The 22,431-nt window shown below is 41.7% G+C and overlaps 1 protein-coding gene across 1 annotated transcript in view; it reads left to right on the top strand.

Annotated features, from left to right (window-relative positions):
• Nucleotides 1–22,431, top strand: part of GLP1R (glucagon like peptide 1 receptor) — a 164,799-nt gene that overhangs the window by 114,995 nt on the left and 27,373 nt on the right. The window contains exons 8-9 of the mRNA XM_040347860.1: nucleotides 15,856–15,925; nucleotides 20,253–20,341. Of these exons, the coding sequence (XP_040203794.1) occupies nucleotides 15,856–15,925; nucleotides 20,253–20,341 (159 nt within the window). The remainder of the gene's footprint in view (nucleotides 1–15,855; nucleotides 15,926–20,252; nucleotides 20,342–22,431) is intronic.

The raw sequence follows: 22,431 nt of genomic DNA, 5'->3' as shown, positions 1-22,431 counted from the left end.
AGTACGCAAAAGCATCGGTTCAAAACCCGCGCATGCTCAGAATCAAGTCGACGCATGCTTGGAAGCATTGAACTTCGTGTTTTTCAGCACGTCGTCGTGTTTTACGACACGATCGGATTTTGAACTGATGGGGCCAGATCCACAAACGAATTACGCCGGCGTATCTATTGATACGCCGCGTAATTTCAAAGTTCCCCGGTCGTATCTTTGTTTTGTATCCACAAAACAAGATACGACTGAATGAGGGCTCGATCCGACAGGCGTACGTCTTAGTACGCCGTCGGATCGTAGGTTGCATATTTACGCTGGCCGCTAGGTGGCGTTTCCGTTGATTTCCGCGTCGAGTATGCAAATTAGCTAGATACGGCGATCCACGAACGTACGTCCGGTCGGCCCATCTTTTTACGTCGTTTGCGTTCGGCTTTTTTTGGCGTATAGTTACCCCTGCTATATGAGTCGTATCCTATGTTAAGTATGGGCGTCGTTCCCGCGTCGAATTTTGAAAATGTTTACGTCGTTTGCGTAAGTCGTTCGCGAATAGGGCTTTGCGTAGAATGACATCACCGTCGTAAGCATTGGCTTGTTAAGGTTTAATTTCGAGCATGCGCACTGGGATACCCCCACGGACGGCGCATGCGCCGTTGAAAAAAAAAAACGTCATTTACGTTGGGTCAAGACGTATTTACATAAAACATGCCCCCATCACATCCATTTGAATTGCGCGCCCTTACGCCGCCAAAGTTACACTACGCCGCCGTAACTTATGGCGCAAATTCTTTGAGGATGCAAAAAAAAAAGCTTTAAGTTACGGCGGCGTAGTGCATCAGAGATACGCTACGCCCCAGGCCGAAATATGCGCCGCGCTACGTGGATCTGGCCCATGGTGTGTAGGCACATCAGACCATCAGTCCGTTTTCATCAGTTTGGACTGATCGTGTGTACAAGGCCTTAGAGTGCCGTCGCTTTGTTCATCATTTTTCAAAAACGATGGTGTGTGGGCAACATCATTTTTAATGATGAAGTTGGAAAAATGACGTTTTTTTTCATGATGAAAGGTCTGGTGTGGATTTTAACCACTTCCGGACCACCGCATGTACATATACGTCGGCAGAATGGCACGGACAGGCACATTGGCGTACATGTACGTCCCTGCCTAGACGTGGTTTGGGGGTTCGATCGGGACCCCCCCCCGCTACATGCGGCGGTCGGAAACCCGCGGGGAGCGATCCGGGACAAGGGTGCGGCTATTCGTTTCTAGCCGCCCCCTCGCGATCACTCCCCGGAGCTGAAGAACGGGGAGAGCCGTATGCTTCACTGTGGCGGCGTCATCGATCGAGTGATCCCTTTTATAGGGGAGACTCGATCGATGACGTCAGACCTACAGCCACACCCCCCTACAGTTGTAAACACACACTAGGTGAACCCTAACTCCTACAGCGCCCCCTGTGGTTAACTCCCAAACTGCAATTGTCATTTTCACAATAAACCATGCAATTTAAATGCATTTTTTGCTGTGAAAATGACAATGGTCCCAAAAATGTGTCAAAATTGTCCGATGTGTCCGCCATAATGTCGCAGTCACGAAAAAAATCGCTGATTGCCGCCATTAGTAGTAAAAATAATAAAACTATCCCCTGTTTTGTAAACGCTATAAATTTTGCGCTTATTGCGATTTTTTTTACCAAAAATATGTAGAAGAATATGTATCGGCCTAAACTGAGGGGAAAAAAATGTATATATGTTTTTGGGGGATATTTATTATAGCAAAAAGTAAAAAATATTGAATTTTTTTCAAAATTGTCGCTCTATTTTTGTTTTTAGCGCAAAAAATAAAAACCGCAGAGGTGATCAAATACCACCAAAAGAAAGCTCTATTTGTGGGAAAAAAAGGACGCCAATTTTATTTGGGAGCCACGTTGCACGACCGCGCAATTGTCAGTTAAAGCGACGCAGTGCCGAATCGCAAAAAGTCCTCTGGTCAGGAAGGGGGTATATGTGCCCAGTAAGCAAGTAGTTAATGATGAAGTTGAAAAAATTTCGTTTTTTTTCATGATGAAAGGTCTGGTGTGAATTTTAAGGGGAACTCCACCCCAAATTAAAAAAAAAAAAATGGCGTGGAGTTCCCCCAAAAATCCACACCAGACCCGTTATCCGAGCACGTAACCTGTCCGGCCGCAGAAAAGAGGGGGGGACAGAGTGCGGCCCCCCCCTCTCCTGAACCGCACCAGGCCACATGCCCTCAACATGGGGAGGATGTCCCCATGTTGATGGGGACAAGGGCCTCATCCCTACAACCATTGCCGGTGGTTGCGGGGGGCTTATCAGAATCTGGAAGACCCCTTTAATAAAGGGGACCCCCAGATCCTGGCCCCCCCTATGTGAATTGGTAAAGGGGCCCCCCCTCTCCTGAACCGTACCAGGCCACATGCCCTCAACATGGGGAGCGATGTGTGCCGAGCGACCATACAGAGCATGCAAACCAAGCAGAGCACACCACTACGCAGAGCATGCAGAGCACAGAGACCGTGCAGAGCGCACAGAACACCAATGTAAGGGAGTCATTATTTTCATTAACCACCAATGTACTGGGTGGGGGGGTGGGGGGGGGGCGTTATTCCCACTGATCCTGAATGAGGTAGAAGGAGGTTGAGAGCGGCGGCATTGTTGCGATTTCCAAAGCCTGTGGATGGCAATTGGATTGATGGATTGTGAGACTATAAAGGGGAATTATTAGGATAAGTGACGGAATGTTCCTGATAGACTCGGATATCGGAGGCCAGTTAGTATGCCCCCCCCCCCACCTGGCGCGTGATCGCTTTATGTGAGGATTTAATTGCCCCGGGGTGATACTGAGGGTAATATATAATCGCCCCACAGCCTCCTAAATCTCCAATAAACTGCAATTCTCAATGACAATAAAAAGAAATGCGGGAAATATCTCAATATCCAGCCGCTCTCCTTCTGCAAAATTATCATCAAATCATCGCGGGTCGCAATCATAATTGCGCGACTTTGTTCTGTAAATGTGTTTTTTTTTTATGTAACGAACACTGGGGGGGGGGGGTCATTTCCAGCGTCGGCTCTTTATTTGTTTTGTAGTATAATGGCGGCTTCGAGACGTGGATCCTTGTAAAATTAATTACGCGTTTCGGCGAAACATAATCCCCCCCACTGAGCGGCTTTGCGGCGGACGCAGGTGTCGCCGGACGCAGTTAATCTCGTTATATAATTAGGATTTCCAAGAGCTTCTCTGACTAGAAGGACTTCGGAGGTTTAATATCGTCTTCTCGCGGTTCATCCGTCAGCAGAATGTTCCGCAATTCATAATCCCTGAAATACGAGTCGGATTACATGATCCAGGGTGTCCCCTCATGCTGCAACGCTAAAGTGCCAGCTTCCCTGTCCTCTCTTGGGTCCCCTCCTGTACCTGTAACCCTTTCACTGCCAGAGCCATGTTTGTATTTTTTTATTTTTTTATTATTAATTCTCCTTTATTCATATTTTTCATTACAAAATACAGACAATTAAAAAAAAAAAAAAATTATGGGCCAGATTCACGTAGAAGTGCGGCGGCGTAACGTATCGTAGATACGTTACACCGCCGTAAGTTTTCAGCGCAAGTGCCTGATTCACCAAGCACTTGCGTGAAAACTTACGCCGGCGGCCTCCGGCGTAAGCCCGTATAATTCAAAGGGGCGTGTGCCATTTAAATTAGGCGCGCTCCCGTGCCGGACCTGCTGCGCATGCTCCCTTTTGAATTTCCCGCTGTGCTTTGCGCGAAGTGACGTCATTTTTTCGAACGGCGACGTGCGTAGCGTACTTCCGTATTACCGGACGTCTTATGAAAGAAGGAAAAACTTTTAAATTTCGACGCGGGAACGACGGCCATACTTTATACAGCACATACGTGTGCTGTGTAAAGTTAGGGCACCTAAAACGACGACTAACTTTGCGACGGGAAACTAGACTAGCAGCGACGTAGCGAACGCGAAAAACCGTTGTGGATCGCCGTAACTACTAATTTGCATACCCGACGCTGGTTTACGACGCAAACTCTCCCCAGCGGCGGCCGCGGTACTGCAACCTAAGATCCGACAGTGTAAAACAATTACACCTGTCGGATCTAAGGGATATCTATGCGTAACTGATTCTATGAAACAGTCGCATAGATACTCTGAGAGATACGACGGAGTATCAGGAGAAACGCCGTCGTATCTCGACTGTGAATCTGGCCCTATATGTATTACACAAAAAAAAAAAAAAAATTGCAAACACGTATCAAATAAACCCCCCTGTATATCCTCAAATATATAGCTCTTTCACTTTAAATAAAAAAGAAAAAGAAAAAAAAGAAAGGAGAGAGAAAAAGGTGAGGTAAAGAAGGACGAGGAAAAAGGAGAGGGCGGTGAAGAATTAGGAAGAAAAGAAAAAGAAAAAAAAATAATATTTTTTTTTTTCACAATAATTTTTTTTTATTTAAAAACAAAAAAAATATGCACACTTGTTTAACCCCTTCAATACCCCTTCAATACCGGGCACTTTCACACCCCCCCCCCCCCCCCCCAGGCACATAAATAAACCCCCCTGTATATCCTCAAATATATAGCTCTTTCACTCAAAAAAAAGAAAAAAAAGAAAGGAGAGAGAAAAAGGTGAGGTAAGGAAGGATGAGGAAAAAGGAGAGGGCGGTGAAGAATTAGGAGGAAAAGTAGAAGAAAAAAAAATAATATATATTTTTTTTCACAATATTTATTTTTTATTTAAAAACAAAAAAAATGTGCACTTATTTAATCCCTTCAATACCGGGCACTTTCACCCCCCCCCCCCCCTTTTCCTGCGCAGGCCAATTTCCAGATTTCAGCACCGTCACACTTTAAATGACAATTGCGCGGCTATGCAACGCTGTAAAAAAAAAATACATTTTTATAATTTTTTTTTACCACAAATAGAGCTTTGATTTGGTGGTATTTAATCACCGTGGGGGTTTTATTTATTTTTTTTGCTAAATAAATGAAAAAATTATTATTATTTTTTTAAAATAATGTAATAAAATTAAAAAAAAAAATTTATTTGTTCCTGTTACAAAATTTTGCAAATAAATAATCTTTCTTCATAGATTCAGGCCGAAATGTATTCTGCTACATTTCTTTGGTGAAAATACCCAAAATCAGTGGGGTGGATTCAAGAAGCAATTGCGCCTGTGTAACCATAGTTACGCAGCGCAATTGCTTACTTGCCCGGGCGTAACGAGTGCTCCTGATTCTGGAACCTCGTTACGGCGACTGCAGCCTAAGATATGCGTGGCATAAGGCTCTTATGCCCGCATATCTTAGGCTGCATTCTTGCGATGGCCGCTAGGTGGCGTTCCCGTTGTGGTCAGCGTATAGTATGCAAATTGCATACTAACGCCGATTCACAACATTGCGCGAGCCCTGCGTACGAAGTTTACGTCATTTCCGTACGGCATCTTTCGCGTAAGGCTGCCCCTGCTATTAGCAGGGGCAGCCAATGTTACGTATACCCGTCGTTCCCGTGTCGCGAAATTTGAAATTTACGTAGTTTGCGTAAGTGAATCGTGAATGGCGCTGGACGCCATTCACGTTCACTTTGAAGCAAATGACGTCCTTGCGACGTCATTTGCCGCAATGCACGTCGGGAAAGTTTCCCGGCAGAGCATGCGCTCTACGCTCGGCGCGGGAACGCGCCGAATTTAAATGATTCCCGCCCCCTACGGGATCATTTAAATTGTGCGCGCTTACACTGGGCATTTTGCCCGAGCGCCCACGCAATTTACGGAGCTTCTGCTCCGTGAATCGAGGGCAGCGCAAAAAAATTGCGGGGGCGCAGGGCAAAAACATTGCCCTGCGCCTCCGTAAAAAAAGCGCAATTGTTACTGAATCCGGGCCAGTGAATATTATTTAGTCTGTAGGACAGTTATAGAGTCACATTGTTTTTTTTTTTTTTTTTCACATGTCATCAGTGCAGTACAGTGTCATCATTTAACTGGTGTGGCGGTGCTCAGGGACACTGATAGTATGTAATTTGTTTAATATATATATATATATTATATATACTGTGTAAATTCCCTCACCGAGGATGGCGGCGGGGCAGCCGAGACCCGAGCGTTGGCTCGGCTTCGGCTGCCATCATCATGGGGCGCCCTGCACAGGTAAGTCTCCTTCATAAAAGTCAGCAGGTACAGTGTTAGTAGCTGCTGACTTTTAATTTTTTTTTTTTTTTTTTAACCGGACCTTCCGCTTTATTAAATATTCTGCCCCATAATTCTTCTTGCTAATCAATTTCCTTTGTCGGCCCGCCGGACTGCGCACTTCAGAAGGGGCGACCGCAGCGCCCCCACGTCTGAAGCTGATTGCGGTTGTAGGTGATTAGAGCCGCAGCGCCCGTCATCAATATTCAGGCCGGCGGTAATGAAGCTGATGAAATGCAAAGGACGAGTTTTGTGAGAGTGACGGACGCCTCGTCCCCAATCTGGAGTATTGTCGCATCTCCGCCGAAATATCAAACCTCCAATTTTTAGAACTTTAGAAAAAAAAAAAAAAATCTTAAATGAATCTGAGAGTTGCTATCGCTAGACAGAGGTCACCCACATAGGAAGGGATCGAAAGGATTGCGCTCGCCAAACACGACAATTCTACGAATAATCCTAGAAATTAACAACGTTTTTTTTTTTTTTATTCTGCCATTTATTTTGTTCAGTAACCGATTCCTGATTACAGGGAGATGTGATCAGTGTCCTGTCACTAGGCAGAACGGGGAAATGCCTTGTTTACATCGGTACAGGGCCGCCATCAGGAATTATGGGGCCCCTTACATAGCTTCAGGCATGGGCCCCCTGGAGCAGAGAACTGAAATTGTGAAATCAAGAAGCGGGTGGGGCTGCCGCGAATTGAGAAGCGGGGGGCCCTTTACAAAAAAAAGGAAACATATATGTACATAAAAAAAGGAGGGTAGCCAAAGAAAAAAATAAAGAAAATATATATATATATTTTTTTAAAAGGGGGGTTGCCATCTGGGGCCCTGGGGACCTCTGGGCCCTTTAATATTTTTTTTTTTTTTTTTATGAAAATAAATTACAAAAAAAGGTGGGTTGCCATCCGGGACCTCTGGGCCCTTTAATAAAAAATAAATAAAAAAAATATATAAAAAAAATAAAAATAAACATTTAAAAAAAAAAATTAAAAAAAGGGGAGTTGCCATCCAGGGCCCTGGGGACCTCTGAGACCTTTAATAAAAATATATATATATATAAAAAAAAAGAAATAAAAAGAAAAAAAAAGAAATAAAATAATATAAAAAAATGTATTTTTTTTTTTTTATAAAAAAAGGGGGGTTGCAATCCGGGCCCCTGCATCGGTATCTCCCCGTTCTTCCTCTCCGTGAGACGATCGCCGGACTCCCGGCAAACATCGAGTCAGCGGGTCCCCGCGATCACACTCACGCGCGTGTCCACAATGGCGCTTCTTAAAGGGGACGTATATATACGCCCATCTACCTGTCCATGCCATTCTACCGACGTATATAGTCGTGCAATGGTTGGCAAAACGGTTAATATTCGCTATGTCTTCCTGTTTCTCCTCCAGGCCAATCAGGAAGCGGGTCCTGAGACCTTATTGGCCAGGAGTCCTAAGACCCCATTGGCCACGAGTCTTATGTCTTGATTGGTCGGGAGGAGAATCGGCCGCCGGGACTCAGGTGTGGAAACGGCGTGGGGGGGGGGAGCCGCTGAAGCTGCAACCTGGATTGGGTAAATGCAAGGCTGGCGGGAGGCCTGGCGGGCGATCGAAGCGGGGGGTGAGGGGTGCTTGGCTGACTAGGGGTGGGCTGGCTGGGGGGTGGTGTCTGCCCCCCCCACCCCCCCAAAGAAAATTGAGCACCAGCCGCCCCTGCATTGGACCATGCTTATGTAATATGTATTGGCTCAACCACTCCATCGAGAGCCTAAGTGACAACGCAGGAGCACAATAGAGAGACAGGGACAGAGCGTTGTCACCAGATAAGAATCCTTTATCATCAGGGATTCTGCAGATTTAAAAATGACCTTTGAAATTAAGTTTACATGTTGAAGGTTATATGAAGATCTCAGTGATTGGCTTTCTATCTACTGTAAGGAGGAAGTGGGAAGACCTATAAAAAGGGGCATTGGAGTGCCACCTGTTGGTCGGTTGTGAAACTGTCAAATATTATTATGCAATAGATAAACCTCTAAAAAAAGTCTTGGCACACCTTCCATCCACAGATCCCAGGGTTATCCGCCGCGGCTTTGCGTCTGCAGGAAATGAGAAGAAATAATATTTTCGCGACGCTCCGATAGTTTACAATGATCTCCAATTATAGATGTTCCCGCAGGTTCGGCGCTTCTCCTCCTCCGCGCCGGATCCGCCTCTCCTCACTCGCGCTGTATAAATAAATTAGCAATAATGAGCATTTCTGAAAATTAGACTCGTTATCATCGCGGTGTCAGGCCCGGGGAGAATAAAACAATTAGAACGTCTCCGCCGAAAACACCGGCTGTGCCGCAGCATTAAAAAAAAACAGCTGGGATAACACTAATCAAAGTCCTTATCGGTACGCCGCCAGCAAATCGGGGATCATTCTATAAGTAAAAATCAAGCACATGGAGTCGAGGGGGGGAGGGGGGTCACCTGTAACAAAGCAAGGTCCATAAAGACACCGGATGAGCGAGTTTGGGGGTGGAGGAACTTGACTGGCCTGCACAGAGTCCTGACCTCAACCTGATACATAGGTGTGCACCCCAAAGCTCCAACATACATGCCTGTGTCTAAATATAAATAGGGCAGTAAGGCAATGGACAGTGTCAGTGGGGCAGAGGTTGGTGTCAGTAGTTTTTTTTTTTTTATTACAATTGTTTTTTTTTTACAATTTTTTTGTGTTTTTTATTATTATTATTATTATTATTATTATTATTATTATTTAAATGTATTATTATAATTATTATTATTATTATTTTTAATTGTATTATTATTATTTTTATTTATTTATTTATTCAGGGGGGTACAGGCAGTACACCTGCAAGAGGCCCGGAGGCCCCCAGGGCCCCAGATGGCAACCCCCCCTTTTTTTTATTTATTAAAAAAAAAATGTATTTTTTATTAAAGGGACACATTTTTTTTTAGAGGTCCGGAGATGCCCAGGGCCCCGAATGACAATCCCCCTTTTTTTATAAAAAAAAAAATTTTTTTTTTAATATTTCTTTTATTTCTTTCATTTTTTATATATTATAATTATTATTATTATTATTATTATTATTATTATTATTATTAACCACTTCCATACCGGGCACATATACCCCCCTCCTGACCAGGTGAAATTTCATCTTCCGGCACTGCGTCGCTTTAACTGACAATTGCGCGGTCGTGTGACTTGGCTCCCAAACAAAATAGGCGTCCTTTTTTCCCCACAAATAGAGCTTTCTTTTGGTGGTATTTGATCACCTCTGCGTTTTTTTTTTTTGCGCTATAAAACAAAAAAAGCAACAATTTTGAAAAAAAATTCAATATTTTTTACTTGTTGCTATAATAAATAGCCAAATTTTTTTTTTTTCCAACAAATTTTTTCTTAGTTTAGGTCGATACGTATTCTTCTACATATTTTTGGTAAAAAAAAAAAATAATAAAAAAAAAAAAAAATCGCAATAAGCGCTTACAAAATATGGGACCGAATTATTATTATTATTATTTTTTTTATTTTTATTTTTTTTACTAGTAATGGCGGCGATCTGCGATTTTTTTATTGGGACTGCGACGTTATGGCGGACACATCGGACACTTTTGACACATTTTTGGCGCCATTCACATTTATACTGCGATCAGTGCTATAAATATGCACTAATTACAGTATAAATGTGACTGGCATTGAAGGGGTTAACACTAGGGGGTGAGGAAGGGGTTAAATGTGTATCCTGTGTGTGTTCTAACTGTGGGGGAAGGGGGGTGACTGGGGGAGGTGACCGATCTGTGTCCCTATGTACAAGAGACACAGATCCGTCTCCTCTCTCCCTGACAGGACGTGGAGCTCTGTGTTTACACCCCATCATTACACACACAGATCCACGTCCCTGCTCTGTCACTGCTGATCGTGGGTGCCTGGCTCGCGCGCCCCCCAGTGGCCGGAGGAATCCAGGACGTCAATTGACGTCCTGTTGAGTTTTCAGAGCCACTGTGAAGCCGTCATTTTACATGCGGCTGGTATTCAAGTGGTTAAAGGGCTTAGAGGTCCCCAGGGCCCCAGATGGCAACCCCCTTTTTGAAAAAAAAAAAATATATATATTTTGTATATATATTATTTATTTATTTTTTTCTTTTTATTAAAGGGCCCAGAGGTCCGCAGGCCCCGGACCCTTTATTTTATATATATTTTTCTTTATTTTGTAAAGGGCCCCCTGCTTCTCAGTTCGCGGCAGCCCCCCCCCGCTTCTCAATTTCAGGCGGCAGCACCCCCCCCCCCCGGTTCTCTGCTCCAGGGGGCCCATGCCTGAAGCTGTGTAAGGGGCCCCACAATTCATGATGGTGGCCCTGACTGTATTCCTGGAAGTGGGTGCAAATCATAGGCGTGCGCACAGGGTGTGCCAGGTGTGCCTGGGCACACCCTAATCACCCTGTGTGGTGCAGATTGCGTCAAAATATACTGCGTTAAACATGCAGTAACGCACAGAAAAATACAGCATTAAATGGCACATAACACACCGAAATATACAACATTAAACGTGCACTAATGCACAGAAATATGCTGCATTAAACGTGCAGTAACACACTGGAATATACTGCTTTCAACATGCAGTAGTGCAAAGAAATACACCAAAGCTCCCTAATGGGGCTCCTAAAATAAAATAAATATATAATAAAAATAAAAAACTACTAACACTGTCCACTGCCCTACTGACACCGTCCACCGCTCTGCTGACACCATCAGTATACTGTATATACACATGCAAATAGGTTTGCGCTTTGGGGTGCACACCCTAATGCCATAGGCTGCGCACACCTATGGTGCAAATACCTATCTTAGACAGGTATCTGCAACCCCCTCCCCCCTGAAAGGTGCCAAATGTGGCACCGGAGGGGGGGGGGGGGGGGGTTCCGAAAAGCAGAAGTTCCATTTTTCGGTGAACCTCCGCTTTAAGTGCCCAGTAAGCAAGTGGTTAAAGGAGGAGGGGGGGAGAAATATTATGGGAAAGTCGTTAGGGGGGGGGAGGGGTAAAGTTCCACTTTTATTTCGAGGGGAAACTATTATTAAAAAAAAGTAAAAAAAAATTCACAAAAAAACTGCAGCTTGGCGTTCGGCTTCAGCGGAGACGCTCGGCTTCCTCTATCGCGTCCCTTTTAGATATTTTCATTCTTTTTAAAAAAAAAAACACCATAAAGATTTTTTTTTTTTTTTTTTTTTTACAATCGGCGGCAAAGTTCTGAGCACTTTCCCGCACCGCGGGAAACCAATGATTTCTAAATTTCATTGTAAGGTTAACAAAGAAAATACATTTGCTTCTTGGTAAATTGACTCCCCCGGGGTGAGCCGCGGCGTAACGGATCGTCGTCAGCTACACTTTACAATTGTTACAAAGTATCAGTTCTAACAACGCGGCAACAAAGGGCGCACATTCAGCCTGCAGGAGATATAAACTCCAACTTCACTTTAGTTCACCATTCATTTTTTTTTTTTTTTTAACCGCTTAACCACTTAAGACCCGGACCATTACGCAGGTAAAGGACCCGGCCAGTTTTATGCGATTCGGCACTGCGTCACTTTAACTGACAATTGCGCGGTCATGCGTCGTGGCTCCCAAACAAAATTGGCGTCCTTTTTTCCCCACAAATAGAGCTTTCTTTCGGTGGTATTTGATCGCCTCTGCGGTTTTTGTTTTTTGCGCTATAAACAAAAATAGAGCGACAATTTTGAAAAAAAAAATCTGAGGGCTAGATTCAGATAGCCCGCCGTAACTTTGTGCGGGCGTAGCGTATCTCAGATACGCTACGCCGCCGTAACTTAGTGAGGCTGGGGCTGGATTCACAAAGAACCTGCGCCCTAAGTTACGGCGGCGTAGCGTAAATCTGCCGGCGTAAGCGCGCTGAATTCAAATTCTGAAGAGGTAGGCGTGTTTTATGTAAATAAAACATTACCCCGCGTAAATTACGTCTCTAATGAATGGCGCATGCGCAGTCCGTGAACGTATGCCAGTGCGCATGCTCCTAATCACGTCGCAAATAGTCAATGCTTTTGACGTGAACGTAATTTACGCAAAGCCCTATTCGCGAATGACTTACGCAAACGACGCAAAATTCGACGCTGTCCCGACGTCCATACTTAACATAGGATACGCCTCGTATAGCAGAAGTAACCTTACGCTGGAAAAAGCCTGACGTAAACGACGCAAAAAAAAATGCGCCGGGCGGACGTACGTTTCTGAATCGGCGTATCTAGCTCATTTGCATATTCTACGCCGAAATCAACGGAAGGGCCACCTAGCGGCCAGCGTAAATATGCACCCTAAGATACGACGGCGTAGGAGACTTACGCCGCTCGTATCTTAGCCTAATTTAAGCGTATCTGGTTTCCAGAATACGCTTAAATTTACAACGGCGTAGATTCAGAGTTACGACGGCATATCTACTGATACGCCGGCGTAACTCTCTCTGAATCTAGCCCTATATTTTTTCCTTTTTGCTATAATAAATATGCCCCAAAAATATATTTAAAAAAAACGATTTTTTCCTCAGTTTAGGCCAATACGTATTCTTCTACCTATTTTTGGTTAAAAAAAATCGCAATAAGCGTTTATCGGTTGGTTTGCGCAAACTTTATAGCGTTTACAAAATAGGGGGATAGTTTTATTGCATTTTTATTAATATATTTTTTTTTACTACTAATGGCGGCGATCAGCGATTTTTTTCATGATTGCGACATTATGGCGGACACATCGGACAATTTTGACACATTTTTGGGACCATTGTCATTTTCACAGCAAAAAGTGCTATAAAAATGCATTGATTACTGTGAAAATGACAATGGCAGTTTGGGAGTTAACCACAAGGGGGCGCTGAAGGGGTTAAGTGTGACCTCATCTGTGTTTCTAACTGTAGGGGGGTGTGGCTGTAGGTGTGACGTCATTGATCGCCTTTCCCTATATTAGGGAACACACGATCGATGACATTGTCACAGTGAAGAACGGGGAAGCTGTGTTTACACTCACCTCTCCCCGTTCTTCAGCTCCGGGGACCGATCGCGGGACTCCAGCGGCGAGCGGGTCCCGCGACCCACGGCTGGGCACTTAAAGAGGACATACAGGTACGTGCTTGTGCCCAGCCGTGCCATTCTGCCGACGTATATCTGCAGGAGGCGGTCCTTAAGTGGTTATGGACGGCCACGTGCCTATTTACGTCGGCAGAATGACACAGACAGGCATATGGGCGTACAGGTATGTCCCCTTTTAAGATGCCGCCGTGGGGTCGCGCAGGCGCCGGTGGCGCACGCTCGCGACCCAGAACCTGTGGGTCCTGTGGACTCGATTGCTGCGGGGATACCGGCGATCGTCTCACGGAGGGATAGAACGGGGAGATGATAATGTAAACAATCATCTCCCCGCTTTACCCAGTGACAGGACACTGATCTACACTCCGTGTAATCGGAAGCGGTGATCAGTGTCGCGTCACACATAGCCCCCCCCACAGTTCAAATCACTCCCTAGGTCACACTTAATCCCTACAGCACCCCCTAGTGGTTAAGCCCTTCACTGCCAGGGTCATTTACACAGTAATCAGGGCATTTTTTTATAGCACTGATCGCTGTATAAATGACAATGGTCCCAAAATAGCGCCAAAAGTGTCCGGTGTGTCAGTCATAATGTCGCAGTCACGATAAAAATCGCTGATCGCCGCCATTACTAGGTCACACATAACCCCTACAGCGCCCCCTAGTGGGTAACTCCTAAACTGCAATTGTCAGTTTTTTACAGTAATCAGTGCATTTTTATAGCACTTTTTGCTGTGAAAATGACAATGGTCCCAAAAATGTGTCAAAATTGTCCTATGTGTCCGCCGTAATGTCACAGTCATGAAAAAAATCGCTAATCGCCGCCATTACTAGTAAAAAAAATAATAATAATAATAATAAAAATGCAATAAAACTATCCCCTATTTTGTAAACGCTATAACTTTTGCGCAAACCAATCGATAAACGCTTATTGCGGTTTTTTTTACCAAAAATAGGTAGAAGAATACGTATCGGCCTAAACTGAGGGAAACTTTTTTTTTTATATATATTTTTTGGGGGATATTTATTATAGCAAAAAGTACAAAATATTTTTTTTTTTTTCAAAATTGTCGCTCGATTTTTGTTTTTAGCGCAAAAAATAAAAACCGCAGAGGTGATCAAATACCACCAAAAGAAAGCTCTATTTGTGGGAAAAGAAGGACGCCAATTTTGTTTGGGAGCCACGTCGCACGACCGCGCAATTGTCAGTTAAAGCGATGCAGTGCCGAATCGCAAAAAAAGTGGCCCGGTCTGTGACCAGCAAAATGGCCCGGTCTGTGACCAGCAAAAACTGACTTTTTTCCGAAGTTCGGCCGAACCCGTCGAACCCGAACATCCAGGTGTCCGCTTAACTCTACTCCCGGTCTGAGACCCCATCACCTGATTGGCCAAAAGGAGAGGGAGATTCTATTGACCACCTAGGAGGGGGAGGGAGGAGATGCAGGGGAAGCCGCGCCACCATGAAGCCGAGGAAGGAGAAGAGTTTGCGTTTAGGTCAATGTGAAAGTGAAACGCGTCGGTAGTATGGTTCTCATTGGTTGGAGAAGTATCAGATCATCTGATGGCGTGAAAGTCATTATACTGATGGAATTATACCTGCCGGAGCTTTACATGAGCCCACCACGTGTCTCTCACCTCGTTTCTCTCACCACGTGTCTCTCACCACGTGTCTCTCACCACGTGTCTCTCACCACGTGTCTCTCACCACGTGTCTCTCACCTCGTTTCTCTCACCTCGTGTCTCTCACCACGTGTCTCTCACCACGTGTCTCTCACCACGTGTCTCTCACCACGTGACTCTCACCACGTGTCTCTCACCTCGTGTCTCTCACCACGTGTCTCTCACCACGTGTCTCTCACCACGTGTCTCTCACCACGTGTCTCTCACCACGTGTCTCTCACCTCGTGTCTCTCACCACGTGTCTCTCACCACGTGTCTCTCACCTCGTGTCTCTCACCACGTGTCTCTGACCACGTGTCTCTCACCACGTGTCTCTCACCTCGTGTCTCTCACCTCGTGTCTCTCACCACGTGTCTCTCACCACGTGTCTCTCACCACGTGTCTCTCACCTCGTGTCTCTCACCTCGTGTCTCTTACCACGTGTCTCTCACCTCGTGTCTCTCACCACGTGTCTCTCACCACGTGTCTCTCACCACGTGTCTCCCACCACGTGTCTCTCACCACATGTCTCTCACCTCGTGTCTCTCACCACGTGTCTCTCACCACGTGTCTCTCACCTCGTGTCTCTCACCTCGTGTCTCTCACCACGTGTCTCTCACCACGTGTCTCTCACCTCGTGTCTCTCACCTCGTGTCTCTTACCACGTGTCTCTCACCTCGTGTCTCTCACCACGTGTCTCTCACCACGTGTCTCTCACCTCGTGTCTCTCACCTCGTGTCTCTTACCACGTGTCTCTCACCTCGTGTCTCTCACCACGTGTCTCTCACCACGTGTCTCTCACCACGTGTCTCTCACCACGTGTCTCTCACCACGTGTCTCTCACCTCGTGTCTCTCACCACGTGGGATTGGGGTGTCGCCGTGAATTATAACGCCTTCTGTCTCCTCTGCAGATGCTGGACCAGAAATTACAATATGAACTACTGGCTCATCATCCGTCTGCCCATCCTCATCGCCATCGGGGTGAGTTCTAAAACCATCCATCAGATTTCACCCCACATTGTCCCTGAATGTTGGGGTGCGGTGTAGCCCAACGAAACTCAGACACTGTCCATTTTCACTGAATAATAATGCATTTATTTATTATTAATAAAATAGCAATAACATTTTTAAATAAAATTGAATTTCAATATTTAATAAAAATAATAAAAATAGAACGCTTGTATTTATTAATAAAAGAGCAATAATAATAAAATTGAATAAATTGTACATTGAATATTTAATAAATAAAAAAAGACAAAGACTAATCTCTCCCATTTTTACATTTTTTTTTTTTTTTAATTTAATTCAAATATTTAACAACAATAAAAAAATATAACTCTTTTATTTATTATTAATAAAATAATAATACAAATAATATAAACACAATTGTCTTTTTTTATTATTAAATATTCAATGTACAATTTATTCAATTTTATTATTAATAAAATAACAATGAAAATATTAAATTAAATATTTAATAAAAATATAACACGTGTATTTATGAATAGTATAAAATAAAAAAAATATTGAATAAATTGTAAATTGAATATTTAATAAAAAATATATAATATTATTTTTTTCTTTTTTTTTTATTAACTATTCAAATTACAATTTATTCAATACTTATTATTACTCTTTTATTAATAAATACAAGTGTTATATTTAATAGTTAAATAACATTTGATTTATTATTTTATTTTGTTGTTAAATATTTTAATTAAATTGTATTTAACATTTTTATTAGTATGTTATTAATAAATAAAAGCATTAGGTTTTTATTATTTGATTAAATACTTGAATTCAATTTAAATTTTTATATATAGCAATAAAAAATTTAAATAAAATTTAATTTCAATATTTAATAAGAATAATAATAATATAACGCTTGTATTTATTAATAAAAGAGCAATAATAATAAAATTGAATACATTGTACATTGAATATTTAATAATAAAAAAAGACAAAGACTAATCTTTCCCATTTTTACAATTTCTTTATAAAATGTAATTCAAATATTTAACAACAATAAAAAAAAATATAACTCTTTTATTTATTATTAATAAAATAATAATACAAATAATATATATATATATATATATATATATATATATATATATATATATATATATATATATATATATATATATATATATATATATATATATATATATATATATATATATGCACACACACAATTGTCTTTTTTTTATTATTAAATATTCAATGTACAATTTATTCAATTCTATTATTAATAAAATAACGATAAAAATATTAAATTAAATATTTAATAAAAATAATAAAGATATAACACTTGTATTTATGAATAGTATAAAATAAAAAAAATATTGAATAAATTGTAAATTGAATATTTAATTTAATATTATTTTTTCATTTTTTTTATTAACTATTCAAATTACAATTTATTCAATACTTATTATTACTCTTTTATTAATAAATACAAGTGTTATATTTAATAGTTAAATTAAATGTGATTTATTATTTTATTTATTTTGTTGTTAAATATTTTAATTAAATTGTATTTAACATTTTTATTAGTATGCTATTAATAAATAAAAGCATTAGGTTTTTATTATTTGATTAAATACTTGAATTACATTTTAATTTTAATATATATATATATATATATATATATATATATATATATATATATATATATATATATATATATAATAGCAATACAAATTTTATATAAAACGCTTGTATTTATTAATAAAAGAGCAATAATAATAAAATTGAATAAATTGTACATTGAATATGTAATAATAATAAAAGACAAAGACTAATCTCTCCCATTTTTACAATTTCTTTATAAAATTTAATTCAAATATTTAACAACAATAAAAAAATATAACTCTTTTATTTATTATTAATAATAATACAATTAATATATATATATATACATATATACACAATTGTCTTTTTTTATTATTAAATATCCAATGTACAATTTATTCAATTTTATTATTAATAAAATAACAATAAAAATATTTAATTAAATATTGAATAAAAATAATAAAAATATAACACTTGTATTTATGAATAGTATCAAATAAAAAAATATTGAATAAATTGTAAATTGAATATTTAATAAAATATATATATATATATATATATATATATATATATATATATATATATATAAAATATATAATAAAAATATAATGCTTGTATTTATTAATAAAAGAGCAATAATAATAAAATTGAATAAATTGTACATTGAATATTTAATAATAAAAAAAGACAAAGACTAATCTCTCCCATTTTTACAATTTCTTTATAAAATGTAATTCAAATATTTAACAACAATAAAAAATATAATTATTTTATTTATTATTAATAAAATAATAATACAAATAATAAATCAAATGTAATTAAAAATATATATATATATATAATGATTAATGATTTTATTTATTATTAATAAAATAACCGTACCATTTTTTCAATTTCTTTATAAAATGTAATGAACATGGAGTGTACATTGCTGACCTGTATGAAAATGACAGTTTCCTGGCTCCCTCCAGCCTCCTGTCTGTTTCAGGTTTATGAGTTCAGCTTTACAACTGAATAAAAAAGCCAAACTATTTGCTATGTCAGATTATTCCTCAGCTCCAAAGATATAGCCAGACAGAATCATGTGCAAATGTTGGATTTCCTTTCTAAACCTCCTATTGGTCCTTTAATCTGATGGGTGGCCTCACTGACCAATAGGGATCGCTGGTGCCTGGAAAGAGCATTTTTATTTTCTGTCTGTGCTGCTCTCAGAGGTTTCCCTGTTTGGCTAAACTGGAAGTGAGGGGGAAATCTCCCTGATGGATCCCCAAATGGCAGTAAAAACCTGACAGGGTTCCCAACTGCCTGTAAAACTAGAAAAGAAAGTTGTGGCTGGACTTACACCTTAACCACTTAAGGACCGGACCAATATGCTGCTAAATGACCCAAGGGGTTTTTACAATTTGGCACTGCGTCGCTTTAACAGACAATTGCGCGGTCGTGCGACGTGGCTCCCAAACAAAATTGGCGTCCTTTTTTTCCCCACAAATAGAGCTTTCTTTTGGTGGTATTTGATCACCTCTGCGGTTTTTATTTTTTGCGCTATAAACAAAAATAGAGCGACAATTTTGAAAAAAATGCAATATTTTTTACTTGTTGCTATAATAAATATCCCCCAAAAATATATATAAAAAAAAAATTTCCTCAGTTTAGGCCGATACGTATTCTTCTGCATATTTTTGGTAAAAAAAATCGCAATAAGCGTTTATCGGTTGGTTTGCGCAAAATTTATAGCGTTTACAAAATAGGGGATAGTTTTATTGCATTTTTATAATTTTTTTTTTTAATACTTATGGCGGCGTTCAGCGATTTTTTCCCGTGACTGCGACATTATGGCGGACAATTTTGACACATTTTTGGGACCGTTGTCATTTTCACAGCAAAAAATGCATTTAAATTGCATTGTTTATTGTGAAAATGACAGTTGCAGTTTGGGAGTTAACCACAGGGGGCGCTGTAGGAGTTAGGGTTCACCTAGTGTGTGTTTACAACTGTAGGGGGGTGTGGCTGTAGGTGTGACGTCATCGATCATGTCTCCCTATAAAAGGGATAACTCGATCGATGCAGCCGCCACAGTGAAGCACGGGGAAGCCGTGTTTACATACGGCTCTCCCCGTTCTTCAGCTCCGGGGAGCGATCGCGACGGGGCGGCTATAAACGAATAGCCGCGCCCTCATCCCGGATCGCTCCTGAAGCCACGGGAACTGCCGCATGTACAGGGGGGGTCCCGATCTGACCCCCGACCCACGTCTAGGCAGGGACGTACAGGTACGCCAATGTGCCTGTCCGTGCCATTCTGCCGACGTAAATGTACATGCGGCGGTCCGGAAGTGGTTAAACAGTTGTTATCACACAATGAAAGGTCTTTCAGGAGCCAGCCTCATTTAACAACTCAATAGCCTGGGCTAAGCATTGAAAGAGTCATTCGATTGACCGGTAGGTTCAGAATAAACCAACACTTTGCAATCTTTCAAGATCCTGCAATATGAGCCATCAGTAATGTCCCCTGTCATGTCATTTATAATTAATATTTCTCAGTCACCCTATGCCCAAAAGGGACACAGGGTGACCCGAGACACAAGAGTTATTAATGACGCTGGCACAGGAGTACCCCTCATCTTTCCAAAGTCTCTGTTTGTCACGGGTCATTCCGTTACACAGGTGAAAGTCGATCATTTCCAGCAAAGCAGTTCTGAATGTGCGAAGTCAATGTGTGAATCTTGTCATTCTGCAGGTGAATTTTGTCATCTTCATAAGAGTGATCTGTATCATCATCTCCAAGCTGCAGGCCAATCTGATGTGCAGGACGGACACCAAGTGCAGGTGGGTCTCTCATGGTCATCAAGTCACATAGGGATGTCACCCATCCCTATCCTCAGGGGCGGACTGACCATTGAGGCACTCGGGCACTGCCCGAGGGCCCCATGCCACTAGGGGGCCCCATCTGGGTTGCCAGGCTCAGTAAAACCAGGGACAGTATGTACAAATCTGTGTTTTATAAACATCTGTCCCTGATATGTCTGAAACCGACATGCTTTTGATGTGAAAATTTTAGCTGCCCCGCCTCTGCACTGCCTCCTGGCATGGTGGCCATCTGTAAGCCCGGGGGCCCCATAATCTTCTATTGCCCGGGGGCCCCGTGAGTTGTCAGTCCGCCCCTGCCTATCCTAACTCTAATCAAAGGATACAGTCATAGCTTTAGGTTCCCAAGAGGTGCCCATACAGAGAACTCCAAATCAGTCAGTGTCTGCACCAGAGGAGCTTACACTCTGTCAAAAGAAGAAGAAAAAAAGGTCCGACATGGTGAGCTCCTGGCTTGCATTGCCCCGTGCCTGAGAATGCTTTGGCAGTGGCGAGGGACGGCGGAAGGAAATCAAGTCTCTTCCTAGGAAGGCCCTGGAGAGGAGGGTCGTTGAATCTGCCTTTAGCGAGCCACTGGCCTTGAGGGATTGCCCAGGCCCTGTTTTGAGGGAGCGCTTGATTAACCTGCAGAGAATCCCTTTAAAGTTTTGGAATTTTGCCTAACGCTCGTTCCATGGCAGACTCTATGTAAAGGGCAACTTGAAGCTTCGCTCTGCGCAGAACCGTGGTTGTCCAAGTGTGGAGTGTGGTGGGGTGGAAGAGACGATGGACCATTTCTTGCTTCAGTGCCTCTTAAAAATAGAAGTCTATAAGCGGGTGGATGGGGCTCTGGGTATCCCTTTCCTTTCCCGCTTGAGTTATGCGGAGTGGTCATAGGGGTCTTATGAGACTAATCGGGATTTTGATTTTGAGACACTTTTTCTAGTTAGCTTAGTAGTCCGTTTTTTTCACATGGAATGCACGGTGTCAGGTTCCCACTCAGAAAAAAAGTCCTTCCTGTCGAGGTGGGGGTTCATGACATTCTGGGTGAGGTTGGGAAGATTCGGGGGTCTTGAGAAGGACGGGTGGTGGGCGGGGGTCTGGACAAAGACGTGGAGGATGGTCAGGTCCCCGTAGCTGCTGTCTGTCAGTCTCTGGGTGTGCGGCTTTCTGTCCTTTCACGTTCCCTAGATTTTGATAAGATCAGATTTTTGGAAAAAGGCTGCATGTATGGGATATATGTGTGATGGTTTCTTAGCCTGAGGGGGTGTTTAGGTGGAGGTTAGGGCTTTGTTTTGCATAATTTTGTAGTTTGCTAGTAATACAATTATGTTTCTTTGTATATATTTCTATTTATGCTTTTTGTTATTTGCTGATGTAGGCCTGTTTGTTTTTATTTATTTATGGGCAACCTGACGCATCGCTCTGCGGAGAACCGTGGTTTGCCAAGAGTGAAATGTGGTGGGGTGGAGAAGACAATATATAAGCGGGTGGGTGGAGCTCTGGGTATCTCTTTCCTTTCCCGCTTGAGTTATGCGGAGAGGTCGTACGGGTCTTTTGAGACGCATCGGGATTTGGATTTTGAGACTCTTTTTCTAGTTAGGTATCTATTTACTCAGCGTAACATCATCTTTCACATTATACCAAAAAATTGGGTTAACTTTATTTATTTATTTTTTTCTATTTCAAAAACCGTGTGATAAAAAAAATTGCAACGCCCACCGTTTTTTTTTATCCTTTAGGATCTCTGCTAAAATATATATATATATATATATATATATATATATATATATATATATATAGGGCCAGATTCATGTAGATTTGCGGCGGCGTATCGTATCCCGTTTACGTTACGCCGCCGCAAGTTTCCAGCGTAAGTGCTTGATTCACAAAGCACTTGCGTGTAAACTTTCGGCGGCGTAGCGTAAAGCCGCCCAGCGCAAGCCCGCCTAATTCAAATGGGGCGTGTACCATTTAAATTAGACGCGTTCCCGTGCCGAACATTCTGCGCATGCTCCGTTTGGGAAATTTCCCGCTGTGCTTTGCGCGAAATTACGGCGCCCCAACGTGTT

Source organism: Rana temporaria, chromosome 4, assembly GCF_905171775.1.
Source record: "Rana temporaria chromosome 4, aRanTem1.1, whole genome shotgun sequence".
NCBI classification, from domain to species: Eukaryota; Metazoa; Chordata; class Amphibia; order Anura; family Ranidae; genus Rana; species Rana temporaria.
The sequence above is the reverse complement of the archived record's forward strand: the minus strand, read 5'-3'. Positions and strand labels throughout refer to the sequence as shown.